General features: G+C 47.7%; 1 protein-coding gene across 1 annotated transcript; it reads right to left on the bottom strand.

The window, feature by feature from the left end:
• Positions 1–724: 724 nt before the first annotated feature.
• Positions 725–1,579, bottom strand: LOC129600305 (uncharacterized). The gene has a single exon (XM_055498792.1). The coding sequence runs from the start codon at positions 1,577–1,579 to the stop codon at positions 725–727; it is 855 nt and encodes a 284-aa protein (XP_055354767.1).
• Between the last annotated feature and the right edge of the window lie 11,562 nt (positions 1,580–13,141).

The raw sequence follows: 13,141 nt of genomic DNA, 5'->3' as shown, positions 1-13,141 counted from the left end.
CCGACGATCCATACAACATTAGTTCTTCTGAGCGTAAGAAAACCGCTAAGATGGTTTAGCGTATTTCCCACGAGTGGATCATGGCACAGCCGGCGCCACCCTCGTACTGGCGTCATGATTTAATCAATTGGACAACTTAATTAAATGGCTTGACTGAAGCGTGCATCGCTGGGAATAAGAAAAGACAGCAGCAATGTGAATGCTCGGCTGTCGGTTCGGCATAAACTTGCGCTGCCGTGCGAAAACGTAAACATGTAATGACCATTCCAAACATGTATCTGTACAGAACATCGCAGAACAATTTACAGAAAAAAGCGCCAAAAAAGATGTAGGTAAACTATCGTCAGCAAAACCTTCAATGTCAAGATCGTATAGCTCGACTGCGAAGTGCGACCATTGCCGGCTTTAGTCTTTAAACCAACCATCCAGTGCAGCAAAGGTAATACGCGACAGCGCAGCAATGTCCAGTTGGCGAAGATCCGTCGTAATCCAGCGCTGCGGTGTGTCCTCTGGGCGGAGGTTGTTAAACCTGATGTCACGTATTGAAGCACCGGTTTTTATTGGGCTTCTGTGTACTGGCCGAACAGATACTAAATATGATAATCAAGAACACAACCGAATATCCCATCCTCTAAGGTCACAAATATGTAAATGTTGCTACGCGCAAGGGCGCGTAGCCACTGTACTACATTACACCTTCACCGGAAAAATGAAGTGAAAAACTTCAGGGCAAAATATCAAAATAATCTTCTTCAACATTAAAAACCGTGCTGATTTTATCCTTCTTTCGTTCTTCATTTCTCTTTTGCTGGCAGGCTCTTTCGATATGACCTTTATTTCCGCAATGATTACAGCGAGTGTTCCGGTACCAGCATTCATCCGGTGTGTGACGCCATGAACCACACCGCTTACACTTGCGCCGGGACGCGCCCTCTTCGTCGCTTTCTTCCTCTTCATCACTTCCTTTCTTTGTCTCTTTACGGCGTTCACTTTTCTCGTCTTTCTTCTCTTTAGCGTCTCTCTTTGCAATTCTGTTCACCGATTCTTCTTCGACATTATTCTTTTTGGCTTCCTTAACGCTTGTCTCAAACTTGATGGCCAGCTGCAGGGCGGCGTCGAATGTTTTCAATTCCGACAACATCAAATACCTCCTGGTTGCGTCGCTTCGTATTCCCGCCACTAGGACAGCGCACAAATTCTTTTCAAGGACAGTGCTAGGGAAATCGCACAGGATGGTCTTATCCCGCATCCGTGTCGCAAAATCGACCAGGCTTTCACTTTCACCTTGACGAAGGCTGAAGAATAGTGCCCATTCCGTGATCTGGTTGGTGTACGGCGCGTATGCCGTTTCCAGCTTCGCCAGCAATTCTCCTAACGTGAAATCCGACGGCATTTTCGGCTTGCACATGGACACGAGAAGCTGTAAGGCTTTGGTGTCCAGGCTGTTAATCAGCAAAGGGCGGTGCTTATCGGTATGAAGATCCGTCAGGGCAACGTAATTATCAAACAAGAACTTCCACGCTTTGTAATCCATTGTTTCCGGATTAAACTTTGCCAGTCGATCCGTTGAAGTCGCCATTTTCACGCTTAACCAACACTCACTCTTCTCTTCCCACTTAAAGTTCAATGAATACTACACACTTCACGCCAATTGTCACGTATTGAAGCACCGGTTTTTATTGGGCTTCTGTGTACTGGCCGAACAGATACTAAATATGATAATCAAGAACACAACCGAATATCCCATCCTCTAAGGTCACAAATATGTAAATGTTGCTACGCGCAAGGGCGCGTAGCCACTGTACTACATTACACCTGACAAACAGTGTAATTTAACAGCATGTGTTCAAATCGATAGGCTGACCTACGTGCTTATTTAACCGGAGACAATAATATTTGTCTTGAGTTGTAGCAACGTTAATCTGATTCAAATCAAAGCTAATCTAGTGGCAAGAAAACACAATAATTTCAGCAAATACAGGAATCAGACAGTATTCCATACGCTACGTACAGTTGTAGGAAGTTCCGAATGCCGATCCACTGGTCCGGATAGGCCAGAGTCCGCACCCACCGCTCATGCATCGCTGTGACCTTTTCGTACACCCGCTGACTGACGGCCGGACACTGGTCGTTGGCCGCGGCTAGGAGAATGCGGATCTGTTCAGCAGTCGCTGTCCCGGAGCGAAAGCACAGAAACGGAATAATAACGGGGAACTGAACATTGTCCATGCTACCGCCGAGCATCATCGCTTTCTCCGACTTTGGCAAACGCGCTCCGGAACCATAGTTGTAGCCCAATATCTCGCAAGCGGATTCGATAATCAACGGCATCGCCATAAAATTTACCAGTACTAATTTCAAACACACAGTCATCGCTCCCGACAATCCCTTGCATTCCCATGACCCACTGTCAGAATTTCGATGGAGGCTCAGGAAGTAGCGTGAGCGGCCGTTCTTCACAATGATTACCGAGAGACAAACACCTTTGGTAGCTAATACGGTTATGATCGCTGTCATTCGTGTGGCCAGATCCAAGTCGTTATGAGAGTGGCTGCTATCTTCCGTCAGCGCCAGTGTTCGTGTATCCGTAGGAACTATGCGGCCCACTGTGGTTGCCAGTTTGTATGCTAGATATTCTTCAAATTCCTGGGTTATGTCAGAATCGTCGATCTCAGGATATTTTTCTGCCAAATTATGGGGCTTTTTTTCGCATGTGGAGCAGAGGTCGAAAAGAATGTGCCCGTTGTTGACATATTGTTGACGTACCAATCTCCTTAGCGCGCAAACCCTAAAAAAAAGTTTTCAATGTATAGATAAAAGGAAAGCCAATACTCCATCAAGTTGAGTGGGTATATTGTACGCTGTCGCCGGGTTACCTTTTGTGAAACCCTGAGAAAGTTACTTTGCCGCAGTCTGGTCGGCAAAATACTAGTAGCTTGCTGTTTTGACGCACCCCGCAATTTTATTAGCTAGCAGCAGTATCGGAGCGTACAGCTCAATATACAGCTGCACGGGGTGGAAATTTACTGGTTTATTACTGTTCTGTAAGGTGTTTGCGTGAATTTTCCCCCGAGCAAAATGTTCGGAGCACTATTTGGCAAATCTTTACACCAAAATACAGATAAAAACGAGCAGATTCCGAATTTGTAATAAAAAAAATCGGATGAATAGGTAAAAGGTAATTACCGTTGCCGGTCTCAAAAAATACCATAATCCACCCCAGACTGCACTACGTATTTTTTACTGCTGGCAAATTTAGAATCTGCGCTGTTTTTCGCAAAAGCTAAACGTTTTCGTATAAGCAGTTGCACCGGACTCCAGTAACTTGCCTGCTCATGCGCAGCTGGGACTCCATATCAAGATGCCGCAGTACGTCTACCAGGATCGACGGCAGAATTTCGCTTATGGACATTCCGTGCTCATCAGCATCTGCAGAAACGGTTCAGCCCAGAAAGCACCAAGAGAAGGAAATATGAAAATATTATCCCAGTCAGTCACTTACCACGTGGGAGCGCGTGCCACGAGGCCGTATCCATTGAGGTCGGTGTTTCGGTTAATTTCTCCCTGAGATAGTCTTCGCAAGCTGTCTTCAAAGAATCTTCGTCCCAGAACACGCTGTAATCCATAAAGTAGCCCGGTCCTGGACGTTCACCGTGCACTTCCAAACAGATAAAAGCGACCGTATCGAATCCCACTCGCACGAACAGTCGACAACCGAAACCAATGGTGTGAGAAACATGAACGTGGTTGGCTGGCTCATTATAAGTAAACTGCATGTGGTATACCCGAACGAGCCGTTTTAAAGGCACAGTTGGAACAACAGCCATAGTTCCTGCTGGGCAAAACAAATCGAGAGGTGTGGGCCACAAAGATCGGGATGAAATCGACGTCTGGCAACAAATGCGTTTCGGGAAAACTGATGACGTATTTCTTGAACAGATAACCCGTGGTTCGTTCGAAGAAACTTTTCCCATCACCAGCCACTGGCAGCTGTTCAGTGTAATGATTACGATGCACGATAATATGCCGTTGGATTCCGTCGGTATTATCACCACTCAGGCGCACAATGCACAGTGGACCTATCTCATCGGTACAGGTCCACGGTACAGGAAAGGAAACCATCGGATCAGCATGGTACGCGGACGCCGCAGAACTGTGTGCACTGGAGTGGGATCAGGCGATGGATCATAGCTGAAAAAATGGTGCGGCCAGAGAATGTCTGCCGCTCAGTTTAGCGAGTTTACATATGTAAGCTTTATTGTTAGGAAGCGGCTATTTGTTATTTTGCCACACCTCACACTATAGATGGGCCCCGGATAGGAATATCCGAATGTATCCTAACCGTATCCGAATTTCGGATAGGAAAAAGGATAATTATCCAAACCGATTGGATCAGGGTTCGGGTAAGAATTATGTGCCGTAGCATTCGGAAAGGGTCGGATAATGGCTGCTGCCGCAGACTGTTTTCGTAATATTACTCGTGTCTCGTACAAACTGGATGTATAAAAGTATTGTGTAATCTTGTTGCACAATGCACGGCCTGGTTGAACTAGAAACATTTCGGCTTCCGTTACGATTGCATACAGTGACACATTGTATCTGTACTCCGCCCTAAATTCGCTGCTCATTGCGTAAAGCAGTACCTCCGGGGAAAACAAAGACCACACATAAGTGTTACTGGTTAACTGATTAAATAATGCTATAATTTCGTAAACAAGACAACAAGTTAATACATTACTGGTGTGGATAAATATCCAATTAATTTACACATGACAGAAACTACTCGTCACAATAACAAAAGCAACCTTAACCATGACTTTCCATAATACATTTTGGTTTTTTCTAGCGAAATGCTTGCCTATAGGTCCTATAGTAGAACGAAAATAATGACAAAAGTAATAACTACGAGTTTGTACTTGTATAAAGACACAAAATTCCAAAAGCACAATTCGGCTGAACTACACATCATTATCAAACATCAACAACTATTTATCTAAACGCAAAAGCGAATGAGCTCAGGTAAGATTCCGCCATACGGAAAACTTCGATGCAATTATCGCATTAATGTTTATCTTTGGCTCACCGTCACGGTTTACAAAAATAAACTGACCAAATAAACTGAACAGCTACGGCCATAAAGTATCACCAATCATATCTCCAACGCTTTCCTTAGTCGTCGATGTATGCGTCCAGTACCGCGAACGTAATGCGGCTTAAAGCAGCAATGTCCAATCGGCGTAGATCCATCGTATTCCATCGCTGTGGGGTGTCTTCAGGGCGAAGGCAATTGAACCTGGTAAACAAGATTTGTCAGCAAGCGGCTAAATCAAGAAGTAGCTAATGGACAAACTACGGAAGCTTGCTTGTTTTGCACAAATGTATTAGATCGTAGTGAAATTTCGCAGTTAATCCAGATCAAAAGCATAGAAATTGCTCGACAACAGCAGTTTGCAAGTGCAATATTTCAGGTTGTGTAAGTCTGGTGTAATGATTTATGCACTGCCTGTTGCCAAATAAAATAAACTTTCAGTTTTAATTACAACTACAGAGTACGAGTACATGAAACATACAACTGCAGAAAGGTGCGGATGGTGGTCGACTTTTCCGGATACGCCAACCTCCGCACCCAGCGCGCATGCAGCACTGTGACCTTATCGTATACCCGTTGACTGACAGTCGGACAATGGTCCTCGGCTGCCGCAAGAAGCAGGCGGGTCTGCTCAGCGGCCGTTTCCACGGAACGCAGTCGCAGGCACGGAACGATTATTAAGCCGCGAATAATATCCGAATTATCCCACCTAGAGACTGCTCGTGGGCCTCTGGGTGGGAGAGCATCAGAACTCAATACGCTGTGCGCTGATGTGGTAATGAATAGCCTTGCCCGAAAATCCTTGATCACCAACTGCTCACACACCGCCATGATCGCCGACAACCCGCTGCATTCCCATCGATGAGTGAACGAATTACGGTCGAAGCGCAGCCTTTGCACTAACCAAACTTACTGCGCTGAACGCGTATATGACCAATATGAAGTACTAGCCAGTAGCTAGTACTTTATATGTGTGCGTGAACTTGTTGCAAGTTCAGTTCCCAATACGATCAAACCCGCTTAAATAGTCAAAAATAACTTCCGACGGAAAACAAATTTGATTGATCGCTGCAGACACCCAAGCGTGGCAGAGGCTGCCATAAGATTGTTCTAGTACATTGGCTCGCGTGGAGTGGCTTTATTTTTGGGTGTGGCTATTCCCACCACCTCACACCACCTTTTGGATATTCTCACCACCTTTCACCGCCTTTTAGCTATTCGCACCACCTTTTTGATAATATTCTTTACACATTGTTTTCTATAAAAACCTAAAAGACTTAATCTACAGATATTACAGCTCGGCTGTTAGCGGCGCTTTTTATTACGATTAGTTACACCGCCGGCCAGGAACTTAGTACTTGTTGATACCAGCAAATATGTACGCATTTCCGGCTTCTAGAGGTCAGTTGGTTGCTATTTCAGATAGACTGTTTCTTTGTTTTTTCTTGCAAAAGCGTTTAATTCTCGTGAAAACCACAGGCTAGTTTTTCGAAAATAATTCTTTTTTTAGTAGTTTCAAATAGTTTTCAGAAAAAAAATTTGTGACAAAATAATAACAAATTTGTAACAGAAAACAAATTTGTAACAAAAAAATTGAAAAACTGTTCGATAACAAAAATGAAATTTTTTTGGCTATGGCTATTTTGCCGCAGTGTGACAATAAGGGTCTAAATAGCCCTCAGGCTATTTTGCCGCACACTGCGTCAGAATAGCCAGTTGGCTATTTTGCCGCACTATGGTTGGCGAAATAGCTTGTTGGCTGTTTTACCGCACACTGCGTTAAAATAGCTCGTCAGCTATTTTGCCGCACTCTTGCATCTGCAATGAAGCAAGTCGGGGGACCGAAACATCTTCCCGCGTGTATGCTATTGCCAGAAATCACCTTTAAGCGCACGACTGGCGCAACTGGGGAACGAAAATTGTACATCACAATTATATTCATTCATACCACAATTCGTCATTTACCAGTCAGGGCGACAACAAACACAAAGAACGCAGTGCCGGACTTTTGCAAAAACTCACACAAACAGTAAACAGCGGCACCAAAAGAGCGCGAAAAACAGATGCAGGGAGTATGCTATGAAACGTGCATATGGTCACTGGTCTGTGGTCAAGCAATAAAAGCGGCAGTCCGTGTGAATGGCGTCTTGCGTGGGCACCCGGCCGAAACGTCTGGGCAAGCAAGCACGTCCGGCGGACGTGTTCGTCATTAAGCCGACCAAAGCGCCGGGACAAAACAATACCACTGAAAGTGTTGCTAATTTCAGAGACCGCATACTCGAGGCGGTAGACACCTCTTGTGGCTTGCTCTGTCGCCCGCACGCAGGGCGCCACACCACTCGTGACGTAGAGCTAATCGCAAGACCACTAAGAACGTGACGTCACACTGGTCAGTAACGTAGCACAGGGCCATAGGGAGCTAGTGCTAAACCTGAACTCTAGCGCACCTGACCAGCATCGACCCGCGATCTAGATCCGGTCCAGACCCGAAAGAAGTTCCGGTCCTGACCAGGACCAAAGATTTTACTAAACTCACAGCGCCTTGGCCAAGGTGATGCCATACACCAGCCATGAGCAACTCCAACGGAGATTGCTCAGTCCTAGGGACAGGCGCCAAACCAATGAGTACGCCAAATTTCGCGGGAATAACTACGCCACGCGCGAACCAACGGGGCCATACGGTTTTTGTGGCGCAAGGCGGACCAGTCCTGACCCGGACCAACCAAACTCGACCGGCTCCACGGGTTAGGTCGAGGCCAAAGCCAGGCGGGACAACCAAATCCTGCCGGCCGACTTGGACACAAGTGAGGAAAGTTTTTAACGCCACCCAGGGCGATACATTCCTGGAAGCGTCGGAAGGGCTGCTTGAGACTAACCAGCCTCAAGACAACCGCCGAGCCCGATGTTCGGACCATCAGCAACACAGGGACAAAGAGGAGGCCAAAGTGGCACACTAACGGTGCCACAGCCACTCATAGGCCAACTAAGCTTAACTGGTCCTCCTATTTAAGCGGCAGCCCAAACGGACCAAGCCCAACCACAGTCGGGCCAGAATGTGCCCCACCCACCCGGCGCACTGCCAGCGGCGGCGACGCCACCCGGACCTGCAGCTCAGCCAAACCTGGGCCAGAACGCGCCCGTGCTGATCCAGCTGCCCAATGAAGCATATGGGTGGATGGCGTTCAACGGAGCCATACAATACGCGCCTTGACTGTTGGTGAACCCTCAACAGGGACATCAGCCAGGCCCAGTGCCACAAGCACTGCATCCACCGCTACAAGTAGTGGTACAGCAGATAACGCCTGCACCATCGCCAAGGGCCAGCCCGCCAGTGCATGATTTGGTATACATGCAAACGGTAGCCGATGCATATGCAAAGGCCAATGCAAAGGCCAATGTCTGGATCACTCTATTGACCTTCGACGGCGATAAAAAAGCCGTAAAAGTGTAGATTGCCCAGATCAGAAAGATTTGTAAGCAATCATCCGACTTAAACAAGCCGGATCCGGACTTCATGAGCCGTATCTACGCAGCCTTGTCCAAACCGGTCAAGGAATGGTACACCGGCCAAGCCAACAGCGAAGAAAGCGACGGTAGGACAGTCGACGAGTGGCTTCTGAAGTTTGCCGCTTGATATGATGATGAGAATCAACAGGCTAGTGCTCTTGGCGTCATCTCGCACCGTAGCTACCGAAACGGATTCGAGACGCCAGAGCAATATCACGATGCGATCCTTACCCTCCAGGCACGCGCTAACCTAGATGACACCATGGCTCTCCATTTTTTGAAAAGCACCATGAACGAGTCAGAATGCGTCGTGCTCTGGACATCCGGTTACGGAAGTCTCCGACAGAATTTCGGGACTACATCCGGCAGTTTACGGCAGGCAAACCTGAATACGAAGGGAAGGCGGGTCAAGGATACCCCGTTGTCCGGGCGGCCGCACCAACGCCTCCTGCTCGTACCTCAGCAGCCAGCATCACCGGCTCCACAGACGCTCACACCAACCCAAGCTCAGGTCGAAGCAACATATGCCGCTATCGCTGCTATGAAGCTGGGCTCCCCACAATGGGGTTCCACACCGCCTAACGGTGGTGGCGGCGTCTAAGGCTAGGCCCAGAACCAGGGCAATTTTGGCTATAACCAGGGAAATGGTGGTGTAGGACAAAGCGGCGGCTATTCCGGAGGCCAAAACGCCAGCTTTAACGGAAAGCGAGGCGGCGGCAAGAGTGGCTCCGGACGTCGTAGCCAAGAAGGCAGCGGAGGCTAGAGCGGCCAACGCCAAGCACCAAACTCCGAAGAGGCCCAGAGGTTCCCGTTCCCGGCGAAAACCAACGGAACCAAGATACAGGCAAAACAACCAGTTCAGGCAATGAACATTCGAAAATGGGATACCTTGCGGCAGCTTCATGTGGGGGAACACCTAAGCAGTACATGCGCGTACGACGACCGGCAAGTAACCCGAATCGGGGGTTTTTTCAAGAACTTGCATAAGAGTCTTGATATCGGTGGCCCAATAAGTGCGGCAAGCGCGGACCGCGCAGCCTAGGTTGCACCACCGCGCCCACGAGGCGCGGTAGACTGCGAGTTGCCCCTGTCTTGCCTCCCGGCAATGAAACGGAAAGAGCCTACCCGTCCTTGGTGGGTACTACCATCGTCGTGGGCCATGCTAAACCTTCTCCGGTCAAATGCAACAGCTGATAGCTCAGCAGCCCTCAGGCTCATACCCTGGACCGGTTTCCTCTCCCACCACCAACGGTGGTGGATTGCCCCCGGATTGCTCGACGGGAAACTTGTATGGTCCGTGAGCACTAGTGGCTTAACTGACCTCCTGCCAACAACCGAAGCACCGAATAAAGATAACCCTGTGCGTCAGAAAACAGCCACGGGACCTGATACATGTGCCCAACATTGCGACAATGACTTTCCGCCCGGCAAAAAATTAAACACTAAGTTGTCTTGTCAAACTAAAAGCCCAGAACGGGACCGTACTAATCGTAGAAGTCGGAACCTAGCCATAGCAAGATCGGCTTATACTGCCAAGAGTTGCGCCGGCGAACTACGACCCGACTAGAGAACCCAGGACGGAGTGCACAGAACCGAGTTACCCGGAAACAATAACGCAGCCGGCCGACCTGAACGCAAGATACCGTTAGACTGACTGACGACGATAACGCCGTCGCCTCGCTCCGGATATGGTCAGTGACCGCCCGCGAAAAGCTTGGTTTACCGGACGAAGCAACCACCCCGGCATTAAGCTTCACCAGGGTAGTCTAAACAGGCTTCAGTGGGTCTGAACATGATAAGAATATTATAGCGTATGTGACTAATGATGTACAAGTGTTGTATGAGTAAACTGTGTGAGTGTAAAGTGTAAACTTTGTGAGTGTAATCTTATATAAAAAAACCTATCCCATCTCATTTAGCCTTACCTAAACACTCATGTTTCTCCGCCTATAAAATGGCAGTCGGTTACTGTTTACGGGATTCATGGAATCTTATTCTTACGACTTCTAACGAAAGAACGATCGACCGACCGTTATTAAACTACTGCCAAAACCTGTTGTTCTTACCTTCCCGTAATTCCGATTATTCCTACTTCATCAGTTGAATACAGTTACGGATAGTTAGGCGACTGGGCCGCCGGAAAGGCAATCCAGTGTGTAGCATCTAAGATTACGTTGTAATATCATAAATTCACCCATAATGGAGTCGAGTTACCCGAATACAGTAACGCTTCCGCAGCGTCTGCTGTCAATAACGTGAGCAGATCGATCGGCGCCAACAACGTCGTCTGACCAGCCGGTGCCAATGGCGACGCCGGGTCGACCAAACCGAAAGGCGCCAAAAACATCGTCAGGGCAACCGGAACTCGTGGTTCAGCGAGACGTTGCGCTATTAGTCCCCAGGACGCAGTAATGCCTTCTGGGCCATTCACCATATGTACAGCGGATATAATGCTAGTCAAAACCGCGGAAGGATCTCTCGGTAAAGCCTTAGATGATTCGTCTGCATAAACCGCGGGCATGTTCGCCTTCCACGGGCCCAGAAAAGGAAACCCGTCAACGGCAGTGACAATCGCTGAATGCAAGGAGGCTTACGCTTGAGCACAATGGCAACGGAGCAGTTACCCATTCCATTGAGCACGCCATAACCCAAACGGCTCCGTCGGTCACCAGCATAACGGATTTGTTGCGCAGAAACGTAGGGCACTATGCAGAGTCCCGATGGAACAATCCGCCAACCGGACTCTAGATCCTCCCAATCCGATGGTAGCCTCTGTCCCCATACCAGAGGAAGCCAGCAATGTGTGCATACGGTTAAACTGGTAAAAACCGTCGCACCATTCACCGAGTGGATAGCAAACCGGTTCAGACCCGACGGACAAAACCTGAGGACCAGGAACTAACCTACCCGATTAACCCATCTGACAGTTATAAGGACGCCAAGAACAGAGCTTCCTCCGAGCCAATCGGAGCTCAGCCGAGGATCAGCTTGCTCTTTAGGCGAGAACGCGGAGAACCCAGTGAAACCTCAATCCGATCTTGAGCGCCCGATAGGTGCCTGTCTGGTGCCACAATAGACTGATTTCTTCAGGGACGAAATGCTGCACCAAGCGCAAACTAGTGCCGCGGCTTCGCGAAACTGGGGGGCTTGGTGTCACCTCCAACAGCCGACAGCTGGTGGCAGGTGACGTGGTCAACTTAAGTCGGATATCAACCAAAAGAACCACTAAACGGTCCCAGAGGACGACTTTGCAACGCAAGCAAACGGTGAATAACCCTTCACCGGTCCGGATACCGACATCACCGGAGGGTGATGTCGGTATCCGCAGTATGTCAAAGAACAGACTGAGCACAAGCCAGTTCTTTGGTAAATCATCTTGATCTCGTGAATGCTGAGGTCTGTCCTGGATTTATGCTGACTACCTTAAAGCGACGAATTTTGTTCCTCTTGTTTCAAAAAGATTAATACTTATTTTGTAAAAAATTATTTTGATAATTAATTTGTCCAAAAAAGGCGTTTATTTGCTTCTTTTTGATTTTCTGGACGAGTGCGAGAAAATGCTATCCAGTTTTGATTTTCTCCGGCTTTACCGGAGAAGAACCGGAAAACCCCGGGTCTTCTGGACGCTGTTTTAAGCTAATAACGCTGTTTTACAGAACTTCCGGCATTTTAACGTACAGAGTGCACTGGAAGTGCGCCCGAGCGAGACAGACTGCAATAATGGTGTGGCAAAATAGCCAGCTTACTATTTTGCCGACCATAGTGCGGCAAAATAGTTGAGCAGCTATTTTAACACAGTGTGCGGTAAAATAGTCAACAAGCTCTTTCGCCCACCCTAGTGCGGCAAAATAGCCAACTGGCTATTTAGCCGCAAACACTGCGGCAAAATAGCCATTTCGAATTTGGCTCGCAAAAAAATTACGGTGTGGCAACTGATTTGCGAGAGTCAAACTAAGAACTTAGACCGCCAATCTGTTGGCCCACCCGCTAATAAAAAAATTATTTAGGGAGGTGGGAATAACGAAAACAAGGTGTAAAATGGTGATGGCAATAGTCAAAAGGTGGTGTAAACAATATTTTCAAAAAGGTGGTGCGAATAGCCAAAAGGCGGTGAAAGGTGGTGAGAACAGCCCAAGGAGGTGCCAGGGTGGTGAGAATAACCATTTCCTTTGGTTTTCGTCATTGGTTTTTTACACCGTAAATAACTAAAAAACGGTTCACCCGGATTTGAAATTTTCAAGTACGCTATAAAGAACAAGCTGTGCTTTGCATGTCCAAGCAAAAAATCGAAAATAGATTTGATTGTGGAGCCAGAGATTCAAGTCTGGTAATTTGAATGTATGTTTCCCATTCACTAAACGTAGCTGGACAATTGAAGGTCTTTTCGAATAATTGCCCAAAAAAACGCCTTATTGTCGGAAAGAATCCTTATCATGCTTTAAGATTACAAACCGTGCGTCGATCAAGTGGAAAGGGATTTTATTTCCCGTTGGAAAGCAGAATCGCAGTGACTTACCTGCTCGTCCGCAATTGGGAATCTGCATC

This window comes from Paramacrobiotus metropolitanus, unplaced genomic scaffold (genome assembly GCF_019649055.1).
Source record: "Paramacrobiotus metropolitanus isolate TYO unplaced genomic scaffold, Prichtersi_v1.0 Parri_scaffold0000170, whole genome shotgun sequence".
NCBI classification, from domain to species: domain Eukaryota; kingdom Metazoa; phylum Tardigrada; class Eutardigrada; order Parachela; family Macrobiotidae; genus Paramacrobiotus; species Paramacrobiotus metropolitanus.
The sequence above is the reverse complement of the archived record's forward strand: the minus strand, read 5'-3'. Positions and strand labels throughout refer to the sequence as shown.

Coding starts and splice junctions, on each gene's coding strand:
- LOC129600305 (XM_055498792.1), bottom strand. CDS start 1,579: ATGGCGACTTCAACGGATCGACTGGCAAAGTTTAATCCGGAAACAATG.